The following is a 19,412-nucleotide window of genomic DNA, read 5'->3' as shown; positions in this document are numbered from 1 at the left end:
AGCTCTTCGGGACTGTTCCGGAAGCACTATATAAGTGCCGTTCATTATTATTATTATTGTTAAGCATCTTCTAAGAAAATGTGTCCGTTCACTTTTAACGATTACTGTTACCTAGCTAAATAAAAGTGGTTAGATACTGTTTCTACATTTTGCCTTTATACTTGAAGTAAAAGGTCATGACCACGTTGGTGACACTGTATGTGTCACATTATATCAGTAGCGAACAAAATTCCAACCCAATGCTTCATTAAAAATATCTAACCTTTCCAAAATGGTGCTGCTACCATTTTAGTCTTTCAACGAAGGGCAGAACAAAATTTAACCCAGTAACAAGATTTTTGGTAATGTGGAAATAATTTATCTGGATTAACGATGAATAATTCATACTCCATTACCCTAGTCTTGCACTTAAAGAACTCATTGCGGTGTTAATGACGAGTAATAAAGTCTGCCTAGTGATTAAAATTTGCCTAGCGGTCCAAGCACCACTATAAAACCAGTGAGCTTTCCTTTTCCAGCTGCCTCTCCCCCTCCCCCATGAATACACTCATAATGAGTCACCCTGTCTGGGAAATGGTACGGTCCAAATTCTACCCACAGATGATTGTCAGCTGAGTGGCCAAGCAGTCAATGCCTCACCCTTCACTGACCCCTTATCTGATTGGCTCCCCTAAACTATTGCCCTTATCCCAGAAGTATTGTGTTTGACCAATGGGGTGCACCGTCTGATAGGCTTGTCGGATATCCCGGTGGGCGTTTGCAGATAGGATTTCCATATTGGTGAGCTGTGCGTTAGGACTGTTTGAGTGTATGAGCAAATTAACTGTCTGAATTTGTACAAGGCTCGTAATATACAGGGGTTTTGAAAATAGGTTGTGTATGACAGGAGGCTTCGTTTTGCCGGTAACAACAGACAACATAAAGGTGAATACCTGGTCATCATTATCAGCTAGCAATCCTTCTTTGCTACGGACCAACAATCTATGGAGTTGACACTGTGATCAATTGGTAACCTTTTCTCTGTGACTGGAGGCCGACTGAGCCGGGAGCTTTTCACTTGGAAATATTTTAGATGCTCTCTGTAGATGTTATCCGTGTACTGACGTACGCTGTTTGCTCACCGGCTGCTTGGAGCTGGATCATCTTCAGTAACTGTCGTCATCCACACACACAGTCTGAATTCTTGTTTGGAGTTCATCTCTCCATTTTTGGAAGCAAAGCGTGGAGGCAGTAATATTCTTACGACGACCCGGCGAGGGTTGAATGTCAGACTGGAAGTGTCGGTTCAGCTAATAGCAGCTTTTTAGTGTACCCAGTGTATGGGGTGCTGGTTGGGAAATCCCCATGCTGTGTTGTTGCTACCCGGGGTTCATACGGATGTACATGTAACTGCTGAGTGAGGTTTACAGAGAAGTGCTTTCATGTTATTATAATTTTAACTCGATGAAGATTTATGAACTGGATATCCTTTTTTAGTGTCGCTGTCATCACGTCGGGTTTGAGGATCGCAGCTGAGGGATTTAGAGACGGGCTTCTCTCGTGTCACCAAATTAATCTCGTCGTGAGGAAGTAGGTGTTAATTATTTTTCATCAGTGATGGTGCGTACTTGGATTGACAAAACCAGGAAGTGATACGTATCAGGCTTTGTTGTTGTTGTCCTCGTTTAGATTGTTGACGCCTATATTTTGACAACAGGACGCCGGAATTGACCACTTGGATGTAATACGAGATTGTACACTTGTGTGGAAGGACATTACGTCTCACCTGAAGTTTCTCGAACTTGGATTGGATTGAGTTTTTGGAGATGATATTGACGTGATTGCAGGTTTGTTTTTGTTTTTAAAAGCGGCCTAACCGAAAACCAAATTATGACTAGCATCGTGTGCCACCATCGTTTCTCTATACTGAACTTATTGACATCAAGAGCAATAGGGACTTTATCATCATTAAAATTGCCGGTTACCCTCATGTGATCAAGCAGTGTGTTGGATTCCAAATACTTTGCGTCATATTCACGATTCATCTTTACAAAATCGCAAAACGTGGAAATCATTTGTACGAACCCACGCGGGAAAAAACTGTGGCTTTCCTCCTGAACACAACGCTTTTTGGATTTGCCCCCCAAGAGGACGTCACGTGTTACGTTGCTGATGGTTCAACAGGGCCACGGGAGCACCAATCAAGGCATGCTGTCGCGTGATTCCTCCTCTGCATGGAGGAGGACTGAAGGCTCGCCGTGTCTCCCAGTCAACCCCATCGCTGGACGTCGGAGAGCTAATGGTAGACGTATGTACCTCCTTTTTTCCCCCCATTTAATAGACCATGCATTGACGTCATCAAGCATGCCATCTTAGAGGTAAAACAGTGACGAAACAATCAAAACGCACTGATTTGTATGCGCGGTGCACAGGTTTGGCCAATGAACAATCGCTTTTTTTACCTCTAGGTGAGGGCGCTCTACTGGTATGACATCATGTGCATTTAAGGTCTATTACAGGCGTGTGTTTTCTCTGTATTTTTCTAGATTTCAGGAGGTTCTCAAAATCTCCTTGAGCTTTCAAATTTTCTTGAAATAAACTATGAATAATAGGGAGTGTTGGCTCTGAAAAGATCCGGTTTGGTCTCACTGCTTCGAATAGTATACTCTGCTCGGCTTCAGAGTATATTGTTTGAAACGTCGAGACCACCAACATTCCCAATGCACAGAGTTACTGTAATTTTCCGTAATTTTCCAATTCGTGGGGCGGAACTGTTTTTTCCTCCTTCTGGTATAGTTTGTACCAATGTCATTCACATCTACATTATTGAGGGTCGGGGGTCAACCAACCAGGACTGCCTGTTTGATTTTAGAAAGTTACCTGTCATGCTTGTTATTTGGAGGGACTGTGATGTCATTGCTTCCGTTGCCGTGGTTTCGGTTACTAAGAGAACATACCCAACTCTGGTTTTCAAATGGATAGATACATAACTTATAACAGCCAATTGATTTTAGAAAGGTTCTGAGATAAAGAGCCAACTTTACTGCAAATTTGTTACGCTTTTTGAAAGCAGGCTCTCTATGAATTTTGGCTCGGCAACTGACCTAAGCCATGGAGGTAGAAATAGCTTACTGCCGCCTAGTGTCTCTAAAATAGACTCCGGTCGGGAAATTATTTTAAGAATGGAGCTCGTGGTCACACTTAATGATAGTTGCTGAGGCAGTGCTCTCTCGTTTGCCCTTGGAATAAACAGAAAATTAATGAAAAGTCTATTACTTTAAAGCCTACAGCATGTAGGCCTACGTGTAGGTCAGCTGTTATTACACTTCAAAAAAAAATATTCCGCCTTTTTCCAAGAACAAATATCAGCTGTGTTATTGTAGAGAAAAACATGTGTATTCAAAACACTATACATGATGTGCAATGTATAGTGATCAGTACATGAACTAGTTTCCCGCCATTTCTGCTGCGGTTGAAAACCACAATTGGGGTAGGTGGCCACATGTGCATCACATGGGGCTATATTTATACTGCAGGTAAAAAACATTTAGCCTCAACCACAATGCCTTGTGTAATCTTTTTATGGTTCGATGACTGACCCCATAGACTTTGAATTTAAGTCAGTCTCCCCCCCCCCCCCTTGAAGGTTTGTTTGCAATAAGTGTTTAAACAACAAACTATTTTCTCCCCTACTCAAAAACAACAAAAGGTTGTAGGACTAAAGGGCTATGAGGGGTCATTGTTGGTGCTCATTGACTTGTGTTATTGTTAAATCTTCTATCTTCATGTACATGGACATCACATGTGTTCTGTATGCCTAGCCTACAGGTTGCTCTTTTGTGATAAAAGACACTTCAAATGATTTTAGGGGGCTTCACTCGGTGGTAATTGACACAAAGTGAAATTGTGGGTTCATCTAAAAATCAATGTTTTAGCCAGGAGTTTGTAAAGGCGCAAGGGTGTCCAAATTTGTTTGAAATTTTAAAACTGGGTGATCATCATTCATTTACAATCAATTTAAGCCAACATGTAATGTAAATGACAGGACAAAAACATTGTCCAAATTTCAAACAGGGTGTTCAAAAGAAATACCGACTCTAGCTTATAAAACGCTATGCCTAAAATGAGTGAGAACAAAGTTCGTGAATTTCCACAAATTTGATGGGGTTGGGGCTATTCATTAGTCCTAGCGACTGCCTGGGGTTTGTTTACGTCCTGGGAATTGGGTCAGTAATATGAAAAGGGTTTTAAATTTGTGGGGTTTAAAACAAATTTAGCTTTTGGAAAAACTCTGCTCGGGTCAAAACATCAGGCCACTAGTTATTTCTTTGCGTTCATACCATACATGTCCTTTGGGTTGGTAAGCCGTTTGCAACTAGCTTTTTTCAACTTTGAAATCATACTTTGTGATCCTTGATGGTACTTGGCCAATTAAAAGAGAGACGTCATTAAAGTGATGTACGTTTGCACTGTTCAAAGTTCAAAAACCTTTCCACTTAAAACTGAATTGCAAATTCATGGCAATTTGAGGTGATTGTTTAGAACATTAACCTTAAGTACATAACCTGCCAGTGGAATTACATGAAGGTCTTGGCCCCTGTAGCGAGGGTCTTGGTCATGGTTCTCCATCAAAAGTATCCCATTAATAAATGATTACAAAATATTTAAAAAATGAAAATGGCCTTGCTCTTTTAAAGAATAAAATGCCAGACCTGCATCGTTGGTTCTTACATTAATTACAATACAGTTTTATTGTTGGGTTCACTAATGACTGTGAGTGTGTAGGAGTTTTACGGATTTATACTTTGAAGAGAACCGTTTTTTTTTGCTGGTATGCTTATTCCATGAGGAATGACGGACGTAGTTAAAGGAACACGTTGCCTTGGATCGGTCAAGTTGGTATTTGAAAAGCGTTCGTAAACGTTTGTTATAAAATACATATGGTTAGAAAGATGTTTTAAAAGTAGAATACAATGATCAACACACATTTGCCTCAAAATTGCGTGGTTTTCATTTTACTTTGCGAACTAACACCGTCGGCCATTTATGGGAGTAAAAAATTTGACTCCCATAAATGGCTGACCGTGCTAGTCGACGAGGTAAAAGGAAAACCGTGCAATTTCTAGTAATACTTGTGTGGATCATTATATTCTACTTTTAAAATATCTTTCTAATCATATGCATTTTATAGCAAACGGTTACAACCACTTTTCAAAGACCAACTCGACCGATCCAAGGCAACGTGTTCCTTTAACGCGCCGTTAAGTTTACTTCTGAAAAACAAGTTTACTTCTGAAAAACAAGTTTACTTCTGAAAAACGAAGGACAAGGACGCAGACATCAGTGATTTTTTTTATAAACTATAGCGATTTCTGATTTGCTAGAATAGTCAAAATTACGTCAGTTTCTGACTTGCAAAAGGAGTTAAAGACACTGGACACTATTGTTATTTGTCAAAGATCAGTCTGCTCACTTGGTGTATCTCAACATATATCAGGCATGCAACTCTTCCGCGGAAACGCGGAATTCCGCGTTTTCAAAAAAATTATTAGCGCAAAAAAATACATTCCGCGGTTAGCGCGATCTTAAGACAAATGATTAGCGCTAAAAAAATATCCAAAATACATTCCGCGGTTAGCGCGATCTAAAGATGAATTCAACAATACATTGTAACGCATGGTCTGGCCTCTGCCGCGGCACGCAATCCATTCTACTGCAGGGTCAATCTAAAGCCCACAGCAAGCAAAGCGTACGTTTACACACTGCGTGTGGTCACTAATAGCCGTGTGTACGGTCGAAAAATCTGGAACAGTGGAACGCACCCGTGGCGCAGGCGAGTTGTGTGCTAAACAAAGTTATTATACAGCCTTGAAATGAGTCTAAGGTCGTGTCTTCGTCTGGTCCCGCTGTTTTGCAATAGTATAGTATACACGTGTTGTACATGTACATGTATGTGTGTGTGTGAGTTAGTTGCTAAATGTACATGTATACTGTGTGCTAGTTGTGAACAGTCGTATCTTCAAACGTCCGTCAAAATGACATCCAAAAGAAATGATATTTTGGAGCGGGACCGAGTGGTACCTGGCCAAATTAAAGCCATTGATAAAGGAGTAAAAAATACCTGGAAGTGGTTCTGGTTGGAAAAAAAAAGATGTCGACGGTAAACTGCTCGCAAGCGACGGCAAGCGGGAACAAGTGGCTCTCACCGAACATTGTAAGGCGGCAAAGCATCGGCAGTTGATTAAGTTGAGGAAAACTAACTATTGTTTCCCAGGTAGTTATGAAATTTGCATAAAATTATTATTCCCCCCCCCCAAAAAAAAAAAAAAAAATCTGATTTTTTTCTTTTTTTTTGGGGGGGGGAATAATAATTTTATGCAAATTTCATAATTACCTGGGAAACAATAGTTAGTTTTCCTCAACTTAATCAACTCCCGATGGTTTGCCACCTTAGAATTACGGTGCATACATAGGCAAGGTGTTTTTCCATGTTATTTTAGTTGTATAAAACACTTCACTTTGTCTTTGTCATACATGCTAAGATTGATCCTAAGAGCATAAAAAACCTCAACACTTTTTAGGGTACCATTGTGGGTCTCGAAAAGTTTCCTCTTTTTTTTTCATCGGGCAGTTGCATGCCTGATATATGCCTAAAATAACAAACCTGTGGAAATTTGAGCTCAATTGGCTGTCGAATTCGCCAGAGAATAATGGAAGAAGAAAAAAATGTGCTTGTTGCACAAGTTATGTGCTTTCAGATGCCTGATTTCGAGACCTCAAATTCTAAATCTGAGTTCTCAAAATCAAATTCGTGGAAAACTACTTCTTTCACGAAAACTACGTTACTTCAGAGAGAGCCGTTTCTCACAGTGTTTTATACCATTAACAGCTCCCCATTACTCGTTACCAAGTAAGGTTTTATGCTAATAATTTTTATGAGAATTACCAATTAGTGTCCACTGCCTACCCATCAAAGGAAAACAAAAACCGGTATAAATTGTGTTCCTGTACATTTATAGTCCCATGAAGCATTCTGTTGAAAATATCCAAATTTTTAACAGAATGAATACAATTTTTTATTATTTTTTATTAGTTGAAACAAGTTTTACCCTATGGAAAACATCAATATTTAAAAAACAATTAAAGGGGCTGGGAATAGTTATGACCATTCTACCATCAAAAATAAAAAAATTGTCAAAATTTGTTGGAAATTATAAACTTGTTCAAATTGTTCACTACAAGATAAAACAGGGTGTCCACATTTAAACAGGGTATCAAAAAGCATTTTCAGGCATCCCTCTGGCTAACATTATGCTGTTATTTTGGAGTAAAAATGTAAACAAAGGATTTACTCCATTGGTGGACATGGTTGACATGCATTGTGTGGAGTTGCATTCTACATTGACCAAGGGGTCAGAGGTTAATTAGATGCAGAGGGCTTATTATTACAGCTGGAAGTCAAATCTTTATTTCTTACTCATCTCCATGTGTGTACAGTCAGCATTAGGTAAACAGATAATACTACTTAATGCACTGTGATGGTTATGTAACATCTAGTCTTAAGCTATTTATAATAGAACTGTATGAATTCTAATAAGATAATAATGTGCTGTTGGATGTTATAGGGGCTGTAATTTTAACACTATGCCGAGGCCAATAATTTTAGCGTTGGTCTAGTCATGGAGCTATAACTAACTGTTTTTTTTTTTCATATAAAATGTTTTACATTATAACACCTCACTGTTTGTTAACTGTTTATAAACAGTAAAAAATAACTTGTGAGTGTTCAAAGAAATATTAGATAGATTTTCTCTTAGTGCTTGTTCGGAAAACAGCTCAAATGTGAAACTGTGCAGATATATACCGGGCAACATCGGTAGTCTAGTTGGTAAGACACTGCTCTGGAATTGCAATGGTCGTGGGTTTGAATCCCACCCGAGTAACATGCCTGTGATATTTTTTTTCACAGGACTCGGGAAAGTACTGAGTATACAGTGCTAACACAAATTGTGTATGGGTAAAAACCAAAATTAATATTCTTTATCCCCGATGCAAATTTAACATCTCTATGTGCAGATAGCATTCTTCCTATTTTGATTCTCGACTTTTCGGTTAACCAATTCTCTTGTCCAGTAACAGTTATGAGCTACAAGACCCTGCAGTCTTGTGGTTTTTTTTCCCCTCCAATTAAAAAGAAATCTACATTTTAAAACTCTGTAGAAAGCTCATTCTTAAATGAAGATCCTGTTAGCAACAAGACCTGCTTTAGCAACAAGACCTGCCTTATTGTGGACTTTTACCCAAAATTTGAACCCTGTTTTGTTAGTACAGAAACAGTCACTTGTTATATCACAAATTCTGTCCCGACTTCTTCTGTAAAAAAAAATGGTAACACAATCTTGGATCCCGGTTGTTGTTTGCTTCAAATAAACACGTCTAGGATTATGCGTCCAATCTCAATCCCATCCTCCCCCACATTCTGTCAGCTCTCTCCTTAAAGGAAATAACCCTGCCCTGTTAAATCCTGCTCAAGTCGCCTGCTTAGTTTGTCTGTCAATCAATCAATTAATTAATTGAAACATGATGTATATAATTGAGACAGCTTGTTTATTTGTGAATATTACAGAGCTTGTTCAAGCGGCATAACACTTTTATTTTTTGGTGGAATTCTTTGGGTGGTTGCTTACTTTCAGATTATGCATGACAAATTTCTCTCCTTGAACTTTGAAGGAAATAAACCTACTCTAGTCGACTGCTCAGTTTGTCAATTAATTAATTAATTGAAACATTACTGGAGACAGCTTGTTCATTTGTGAATAATAGAGAGTTTGTCTGCGAAACACTTTTATTTTTGTGAAATTTTTGTGTGGGTGTTTACGATTAACATGCATGAAAAATTTGACGCCTGAATTTCTGCACGGCTCGTGCACAACTGAGCATGTCAAATGAAACTTTTGCCAGGAAGTGTTGTGTATGGTACGCTTAGAATCATCGAATTGGTGAATACACAATCATTGAAAGACAAGGCCTGTATGCTTCGTTTGATGAAATGGCAAGGGCACTAAGGCATGTTCTCCTTGGTAAAGGGCACCCTATGAGGAAATTGTAAATTTCTACGTTCATGAGCATTTCAAGGGCACCAAGGCAATGACCAGGGGGCACGGAGGCAATCGCCTTCGTTGCCTCCGTGAAGACATTTTGATATATAGTCCGATGCATTTGTCACAATGCATTTCCTTGACACAGTTTGCTACCTGCAAAATTTGAACATTTTGATGTACACCCAACACCTTCTAATTTGGAATTGGTATTTTAATAAGTATTATAGTAAAGAAACTGTACAAAGAAAATCAATCAAAAGTACAATGAGTGATACAATTTACAGGTAAGCAGTTTAGCAAGGGTCCCTTGCTAAATTGTAGCATGGTTGTAAAAATTTTACAAAATGTACATCGTGCGAAAGGATAACAATTTTTCTACTGTCAAAGGTCTCTTGCAAAAATTGCAACATTTTACAATCTTGCTAAAAATTAAGCAAGGGACCCCAGTTAAATTGCTGTCATGTGAATACATGGTGTAGCACTTTATTTGATCTGGATTTTCTAGCTCGTCACCAGACCTTTAATCAGTGTACGAATGTCCTTGCCTCGCTGGCTCCCTGGTCATCTGTATGTTTTTAGAACGATGAATTTTTTGTTTTTTTTTGTTTTTTACTTTTGCCTTTCCGTGCGTTGTGGATGGTTGGGTAGCGGTGCGTGGGCGGAATGGTTTCAGACATCTGTGTAATTAACATGAGCTGCAGACACAGCGTGATGTTCCTTCCCAACCCTTCCCTATCCATCTATGTTTACTTCAGGGCTTGAATTAGGGAGGGAAAAATCCACAGGACCGCGGGGCTCGTTGCTCAACATTTTTACTGGACCGGCAAGAACGGAGAAAAAAAAGCTACATAGTTTCAAGGAATCTTTAAGCACTAGAGAAGGCTCATTCTTTTGTAAATAATTATTTTACTCGACAGAATTGAAAGATATTTATCAGACTTTTAAAACTTGTTATTCAGACACATTTTATTTTATTTTATTAAAGATTTGTTCAGTTTGAAAAACACAAGACTGTCGGACTTGTGTGGTTGTTTCTGTTAATGAGTTTACCGGCCCAAGTGAGCCATTGCTCATAATAAATTCTACACAAACCAATTTGCTCATAATAAATTCTACCCAAACCAAATAATTAGTGAATAGTGGTGATGAATACATGAATACATGAATACATGAATACATGAATACATGAATACATGAATACATGAATATTTAATAATTGGGATTTGTCTTCAGTTTCCAACTCATTTGCCTGAATTCAATTTCAATTTTATACAATTTTGTTTCCATATTGGTGCATACAGTTCAATTATTTAAGTCAAAGACAGTCAAGAACTGGTGTAATAAAATAACTAATGAAAATGAAACGAAAAATGTAATGGATACGGTTCAAACCACAGGGCATATTACAGAAGCCGATAAGGCTTGTTTTTAAATGCCCACTGATACATGTAGATACAAACACGAAAGAAGTTACACCAAAAACAAAGCAGTAAACAAACAAAAATGCGTCTTGATTACAAAGATCTTTTACCATCTCGGGCTAAGAAATATGAATGTTGTGCCCACACACGCAATTATTTTTTAAACAATTCTATTTTTAGATATGCCATTATGACCCTAAAAGGCTTGGTTTGAAATGCTTACTGCTATACAAAACGAAAGAAATAACAGCAAAAACAAAATCAGCAAACAAACAAGAATGCGTCCTGATTAATTCCTGATTATATTATAAAGACCTTTTACCAGCTCGGCTTAGAATGTTGTCCACACAAAGCGTTTGTTTTCAATACAATTCTATTTTTAGTTAAGCCATTATGATTTGGATTGTTCCCTTAATCCATCATTAAAAATTAAATTAAAAAATGAGCTGTTTTTAAACGGAGCTAATGATAAGAGTGGGTAGTGCAGGAGGGAAAGGTTGCGTGGGAGGACAGTTGATGTTTTGGTCCATGAAATTGGTCAAATTAAGTCTTTCCCTTGTCGTTCATCAATTTGTAAGTTAGCCTAATTGATGTGATCACTGTGAGGTTGCGTTTACGCTGTTGTCCCACGTTGATCGGGCAAAATGTTCATTAAGCCCTTTAGAGAAAGACTCTGCTAACATGAAGGGTCTAAACAGCAGGCCAAAGCTATTTTCTGCTAATTTTGAGCTATGACTCTTAAAATGTGATTGTGTATTATTTTAATTTCAGGAACATGTAAATAATTTCTTGAAAGGTAATTTCTTATGATCCGTCACCCCCAAGAATGCGATTAAAATATTATGCGGCAAAGCCTGTCCGGGTTTTTATTTTCTTGCACAGTTGAAGAAACAGTTCCCTTTACTTTAAGTTTCCTCCATGTTTCTTCCGTGTTTAAAAAAAGAAGAACAATAAAACTCTTTGGGGGAAACCCCATTTTTTTTCCCCCCCCATGGTTTCTGTTCTGGGTTTTTTCTTTGTGCAGATTTAACTTCATGGTGTCATTAATTAACCAAGGGTCACTCAGCTGAAAGATAAACACGTCTCTCTGCAAAAAAACAAAAAAACAAATCAATTTCGTACAAAACTGATAACCCAAATAAGTCGAGACACTTTGATAAATCAGTCGGAAATAAGCGGGATGAATAAATCTACCATCGCTGTCTGGGACCCCCAACAGTGTTTCTTAACCTTTTCATAGAGGCTGACATTTCTTCCGAAGACATGCTGTCTGCGTTTGTTAGTATGTGTGATCAGCAGCAGACATTCTAAGCACCCCCTTCCCCTTCTTACTTTTGCGTAAGGCAGCACAGCTTGCGTGTTCATCTTCTATTCGGCCTATCTTTCTTCTTTGGATCAAGGGCAAAGGGTCAGACCCGACGACGCAACATTGATTAAAATTTTTAGAATAGCTTTGTTTGTGCCGCGGAATGCGGACTGTGCATTTACTTTACCTGCAAAAGGATGTGGCGTCTTAATTTGTTGTGGATTGCTCTGTGACGTAGCTGTGCTCCCGGAGATTTTCGCGTCAAATATACCGGGTCTAGACGAACTCTGTTATTCATTTGTGCCGTACCCTACCCTTGGCTTTGAGATGTTTATAGTTCCTACCCCCAATAAGGATCAGCTTACCGACACTAGTCGTAAGATTAGTGTTCTTCTCTGTGTGTTTACGTAGGTTAGCGTTAAAGTAAAGTGTACATAATTTGGAACGGGATTGAAGTGTGGCAATGTTGGGTTGTTATCAAAAAGCACTTGGGAACGAGTCCAGCTAAATTTGCGAAGGAAGGTTCAAACAAATTTCTTATATTAGGCCTGGATTCTGTTGCAATGTTTCATTTAATGTTCTTATCTTAGAAGAAATTGCTGGATTTAAACTTGAGAAATATCACCTTTCCGATGTGTTTAAAATAATTATTTATATTTAGAGGTTTTTTTCTGGGCATGTATTCAGTGTATTTGACACACAATTTCAGGGCGGAATGTGTATTTTAAAAATACTTTTAAGTTCACTTTACTTACAGGACTTGCTTTAAGACTCCAAAATCTTGAAAATGTGTTTCTGTGATTGAGCTAAAAAAATTTCAGCAACAGTCATTGAGTTTGAACATTATTTGGTTTAAAAGCACTTTATGTGTGTACTTTCCAGAGATGTGAAAAACAATCACAGATTTAAACTTTATAATGCATTCATTATTCAAAAGTAAAAAAAACAAAACTTGCCCTTTCTGCTGGAATGTTATTTAAGTTGTTGAAAAAAAGATTAATTGTTTAAATTCTCATAGACATGTAGGAGACATGGATCAATGTTGAAGTACTGTTGTTCCGAAATGAACAATCGTGAAAATAATGTAACACCTCAGTTTTTAACAGATGTTTACAGACGAAATTAGTTTGCAAACAAGTCGACCATTTTAATGTCATAATGCCTCATATATTGATTTATCGATTTGTGAATATTTTTTTGGAAAGTCTGCATCGATCGACGGTAGTTCAATCGTAGTTTAGGGTTCAATCGACCTAAAAGCCTAGACTGTCCGCTATGCATACTGTCCGCCAACATCGCCAACTACATGTACTGTCCCGTTTAAGCCTGGGCGACTGGTGTCGTAGTATGACTATTGATTCGAGTCGGGACTACCATTTTTCAACTGCTTGAATTATAGTGCCGCCACGACTACATTGTACTACAAAAATAGCCGCGACCTCCTGCTTGGTTAACCAAATGTGTTGCTCACTACTATTCGCAACAACATAATTTACTTATAAATGAAACACAATCAGACATCAGTGCAATATTTCAATCCTTTCAGCATGAATTTCACTTTATTGTGCCTGTGGCAAACAAGATACGGCAAAATGTATCTTGGGAAGTAAAATTTAGTCCCGACTAGGCACGAATAGTCATGTAGCAAATTTCACTAGTCGCTCAGGCTTAGCAGGCCTGCATCCTTCGGGGAGGCATCAAAGCCTCTGTGCCCCCTGGTCATTGCCTTGGTGCCCCTAAAATGCTCTGTAGAAATTTACAATTCCCTCATAGTCGTAGGGTACCCCTTTGCCAAGAAGAAAATGCCTTTGGTGCCCTGGCCATTTCAAAAATGAAGCATACATACATACAGGCCTGCTTAGTCTTGCTAGTGAGTGCATCTCCTACTGAAAGTTGTAACTCTAGACCAAGTGTGCCAGATTTCATCCAATGTCAAACACATGATGTTCGTTTATTCTGCAGTCATGTTAGATTGGATTCATGTAATGTGAGAGTTATAAGTTTGTTAGGGTGATGTTAAATTGCTAACAGCGTGGTGATTGCCAAATTCAATTTAGTGTTAAAAGCTCACTTGAAGTAAAAGTGGTTTGAGAGTACACTGAATTGATGTATTAACAAAAAGGAGGATTCATTTTTAAGTACTGGAATCTTTTATTAATTACTCAAAACAGCGTAAATTAGCGTAAACATTTATTTAGTAACAAGCAACAGAGAGCCGTTCATAGTAATAAAATTGTGGTTTTTTACCAAATAAGGTGAATCTCGCCGAGCTCATTTTTTCTCTTCTTTTTTTAACCCTATTTCCTTGTCCAGAATCCAATAAAAATTCAACTTGATACAGGTACCCTACTTTCAAATTAGGTCACAAATTAATAAAAACCATCTAAAACGAAACCCTCCCACTCCATATGAGCTTAAAAGTAGAATTATTTGCAGTTTTTGTCTTCTTTCTCACATGACCTGAGTTTACTCTGACCTCAGGTCACCATAGGGAAAGTACCCCACTAGAGTGTTGTGTGTACACAAGGCATGGAGAAACAGCTGATTGGGATGATGTAGTTTGTTTTTCCACCTTGTGGAGGCCCCCAGTCTCATGGCCATGCAAATGTGGCGCTTGGGTAGTATAGGTTCTAGTACTGTGTGTGTTGCAGTTCAATGATCCTGTTGTGTACAAGACAGGCAGTGCCTATGCATGCTGCATGTTCTGTACCAGTCAGCCACACACATGATACTGAGCTGCTGAAGATGGGTCAGCCTTAAAGGGGAACTCTGGGGTGCTGTTATTATCACTAATCTGTGTCATGTTCAATGTCTGCAATGTATACTAACTTCCTTTAAGCCAAGATGGTACCAGGTATTGTAGCCAGTTCAGCCTACGATTTGTGAGGTTGTATCTGAATTGATGGCTACAGCTACGGCTGCTGCTACAGGCAATGTTAAGGGTGTAGCCAAATGCTTGATTTAGTGATTGGTTCTTTTTTGTTGTGCTAAAGGTATTTTTTAAAACAGTGACCAAATACATGATAATTTCATGTAGACCATGGGATGGGTATTCTAAAGGGGCCTATTTTGGGGGTTACGTGGTCCCCATCTCCGGACCGCATGAAATTTGATGCACAAGGGTTTCAATGGTACTGAATCCGAATTTGGTTGTTGCTAAGCTCTAAAACTGCACAGTTTGTGAACGGACCAATTTTTGGGTCATTTTAGGTCAAAAACAGTATTTTTTGACAACCTCTGTAATCACTGGGACTATTCACCAATCGTTCACGGCAGTGAAAGAACCTTTTCCAAGTGTTTAATGTGAACGAAGTAAATTTTCCCCTTTTCTGTCGGATTACATGCAAAGGCCTACAACAAAAACCCATGATTTTTATTCATTGAACATCAAGTTCAAGTTGCTACGATGTGCGTGTGTTCAATTTTTATTATCACACGCGCGGTCGAGTTATAGGACGCAGACGCACTATTTTGTTCGTATTTCCACTCGCGCTTGTGTGATAACTTGTAATTTTGTCGAACGAGCCTGTAAATCGTCATCCTTTTATTCAGGGGTTTGAAGAATTACACTGTATGTTATAGCGGTACAGTGTGGGAACGAAACACGATAATGCTTCGAATGACGTCACCCACATCGCAGGCTTCCGAGGATTTTTAGATCACTATTTGTCGCCGTAATTGTTTCTTTTCGGGATACGGTGCAGGATTTTCGCCAAGCAACAGCAAGAAAGGGATGTTCTGTATTTTATTTCATACCTACATACAAAAATCGCGTGGTCCAAAGGTGGGGACTACGGTTTTGAACAATTCTAGCGATCACCCCATGGTCTAATGATACAAAACATGAAGAGAAAAAAAAGTGTTTTTGTTTGTTTCATTTTTTTTCAACTGTTATTAATTATTTATTTGGCCATTTACACGAGACAACAACACTGTCCCCAGACAGTCAAAATATGATAAAACTGCTATGATGTAAGGATATTTTCTGTTGAACTTGAAGCGACCTGGTCTGGAAAAAAATACCGTAAATTTAAGAAATGTCTTTCCAAGAATTTTTATTAAATTTGTTTATCTTTCATAAGATTACCGTCCTGATAAATTAAGTTAAGAATCACTCTTTGTTTATGCTGACAATGATGCTGCTGATACTGCCATGAGTCAAGAAAAACTCTATAAATGGTATTATTGTCACATTATTAAGTTGAAGCGTGCTAGCCAAAATATCTGCTGTGTGTTTTTGTTGAAAGCATTAGACATGGCATTCTGTCTTTTAGAGTTCTGTCCTTTTATAATAGAGTGACAAAAGAACTGAGGGCAATGGCATCCGATGTACTCTTTTTTTTCCTCGGTAGTTATTGTTTGAGTTGAGTGCAATTGAGACATTAGACAGCTCCTTTAATGCAAATGCCTGGTCTCCATTCACAGGGGAGGTCAGACAGCGGCCAATGGCAGCCTGGTCCTGCAGTGTGTCTGCCTAGCAGCAGCCACTCAATAAATATACCTTGTTATCGGGGCAATCAATAACACATTTCTCATTTTAGTGGATTTTCTTTAAAGAATGATTCACTAATTTGTGGGGTTTTTTTAATATATTTTTTTGGGTATGTATTTTAAACTAAATTGAGTTTTTGTAAACACAAATTTAGGGTTCCATAAGTAGGTACCATAATATAGGCCTAAATATTTCTTTGAATTTAATTATTTGGGGGATTTGTAAAGACTATTTGTTCATCTGGTGTTTCTTTTTTACCCTTTCATTTGACTTCAGTTATAACAGTTATTTTTTGAACTTGATACATTTCTGTGACTGTCGTCATAAACAATGAAAAAGATTCATGATAGTATTTTGTTTGTAATACGAGCAAGGGGCACCTCTGTCTATAAGGGTTATGTCAATTTGTATTTGAACATGTGGGGAGGCAGGTCTACAGATCAACTTACTTTGCTTTGGTTTAGTACTACAAGCCCATCTGGAAGTATTCTTGTATTTTCTTGTATCGTTGAAGCGGCTGAATAAATAATAATAATAATAATAACAAAAATGTCAAGGGGCAGTGGGGCACAATTGGCATAATGAGGGTAATAGAGGTTGTTGCCTCCAATCACTAAGGGACAGTGAGGTATGAAACATAGACACTTAATGGCTAAGCAACATTTTTATGCTTAGCAAATTTGTGTCCTTCGTGCCTGACAGTTTGATGAAATAGGATTTTTGCTTTTGTCGCGTCAACGACGTCTCAATTCTTGAAATTGTTTCCTTCTAATCTTAGTCAGAGACATTTTTATGCAACGTGACAGAAAAATAACGAAACTGAAAAATGCAAAGAATTTTGTCCTGGATGCCTTCCAGGAGATTGTCCATATTCTGAATCTTTCTGAATCATTTTTTATATATGTACCATCGAGTTTATCTGACAGTGATATTAAAGTAACACCCCTATTTATAAAAATGGGTAAGTCTAGCTGTGGGGTTAATTCCTGAATATTTGTTTCAATAAAATCTGAAAGAAGTTTCCTGAAGCTTCTGAACTCTAAATTCTTTATGACAAATTCCTCATTTACATTGAGTTAAAATTTATACAGAAGACAAGTTGCAAGTAGACTTGCATATTAAAGCCATTGGACCCTTTCGGTAAACAGTGTTGTCCAAGGCCCACACTTTGTGTACCACAACTTCCATATCAAATAACAAACCTGTGAAAATTTAGGCTCAATCGGTCATCGGAGTCGGGAGAAAACAACGGAAAACCCACCCTTGTTTCCGCGCGTTTCGCCGTGTCATGACATGTGTTTAAAATAAATCCGTAATTCTCGTTAACGAGAATTTATATTGTTTTGCTGTTTTCTCAAAAAGTAAAGCATTTCATGGAATAATATTTCAAGAGAAGTCTTTCACCATTGCCTTCTGTAAACCCTGTAAGTTATTGTAAATCTGTGAACTTTTTTTTTTTTTCTGAACCGAAAGGGTCCAATGGCTTTAAGCAACCCACAGGCCTGGATTTACATGGATGCCATGGTTTTTGATGCCTTTGTTTTGGCCCTGGTGCCCCATCAACCGTTTCTCATTATAGACCTTATTAAGAGGGCTCATTGCTTTGATATTTTGTTTTTGTAAGCTGTTTGAATTGTTACAATTGTTGTAATTTATGAGGTCTGTCATTTTGTGGGGTCAAAAAATTGGTCCTTCATAAAGGCGGACTGTGTTTTGTCATGAAAAAAAAGAAAAGAAGGAAAAAACATTTCGAGGAATATTTACGTAAATTATAATTATATATTCTACCAAAATCATTTTATAACAAGCGCCTTTTATAGCCCAAAGCATCCAATCTGAAGGCAACAATAGAAGTGACCTATGCAAAATGGTTAAATTGTCTTATCAAAGTTGAAATTCTAGGCTTGTGTACGGTTTCTCCCTGGGCCATATTTCATTAAAGCTGATTTAAAAATTTAGGTTAGCATCAGTCACAACAATGTGAAATTATTGTAATTTGGGCTGGTAGTCTTTTCTGCTAAGCAACACTATTCTGTGCACAAGCTTTTGTGCTGAAAGGCTTTATGAAATTGGCCCCGGGTTAGATGTATGTAGGACTTGGCAGGTTTACAAAAAGTAACGTAGCTGAAATGTTTCATAGTGACTCTTCTCCAAACCATTTTGTTTCTTTGGATGTAAACGGAATGAGTCAGGTCACAGTGGGCGTAATTCTAACGATGAATAAGAGAGCAATAATGGCGTAAGAATCCGGCTAGAATAACTTCACCGGAACTGTCATCTCCCAAGTATTTCTTCATGCTTGGGTTGTTTCATTCTGTAAACAGGGGTTTATTTTTAAAGATCAGGCATGTTTTCTTCTTGAAGTGCACCCCTATGAGGAAAATGTAAATTTCATAGCATTTGAAAGGGCACCAAGGCTCAGGCCTGTAACAGTATGCTTAATTTTTGAAAGGGCAGGGGCACAAAGACATTTTATCCTTGGTAAAGGGCACCCACCCTTTAAGGAAATGGTAAAATTTCTACACTGTAGCATTTTAAGGAAGGGCACCAAGGCAAAGACATGGGGCATGAAGGCAATCACCTTTGTTAACTCCGTCTGAAGTAACAGGCCTGCCACATTGTAACCAAATTTTGAAGGCTTGAAAGAAAACAATTCATGACATCACAGATCAGTTGCTAAGGACTGCTCTGTGTATTTTGTGCATCATATCAAGTCACATGACAATCACATCTGGTACGGCCATTAAAATTGTCTCTTCGCAGCAAAGCAGAAAATGAAAAATTTGAATTAAGAAAGAAATCTCCCCCTTCTGCCGTTTTAGTCCAGCGGTGGTATGATCGGCATGCCAGGTCCTCATGTTCAGAATGCCATGCATACCGGTGGAACGGAGTACCGACAGGAGGCCTTGCTTGACAGCTAGCCTGATATGGTCATGTCAGCCGGTAACCCAAGGGGGCCCCTTCATAGCTAGTGTTGGTATCACCGTAGGGGCTTAATGATTGAGAGAATTGAATGGGCGTGAAAAACGGTATTTTCACTGCTGGAGATTACACAATTGACGGGAACTCGCAGTGAAAAAATTAAACTGTAAAATGAAACATTGTAACAACAG

The 19,412-nt window shown here is 38.3% G+C and overlaps 1 protein-coding gene across 1 annotated transcript in view; it reads left to right on the top strand.

Moving 5' to 3' along the window:
* The first annotated feature begins 844 nt into the window (after positions 1-844).
* The window catches only part of LOC117301853 (dual specificity tyrosine-phosphorylation-regulated kinase 1B-like), a 49,438-nt gene continuing 30,870 nt past the window's right edge, over positions 845-19,412 (top strand). The window contains exon 1 of the mRNA XM_033785845.1: positions 845-2,287. Within this exon, the coding sequence (XP_033641736.1) occupies positions 2,152-2,287 (136 nt within the window). The 5' untranslated portion in view covers positions 845-2,151. The remainder of the gene's footprint in view (positions 2,288-19,412) is intronic.

Source organism: Asterias rubens, chromosome 17 (genome assembly GCF_902459465.1).
Source record: "Asterias rubens chromosome 17, eAstRub1.3, whole genome shotgun sequence".
NCBI lineage: Eukaryota > Metazoa > Echinodermata > Asteroidea > Forcipulatida > Asteriidae > Asterias > Asterias rubens.
The sequence above is the reverse complement of the archived record's forward strand: the minus strand, read 5'-3'. Positions and strand labels throughout refer to the sequence as shown.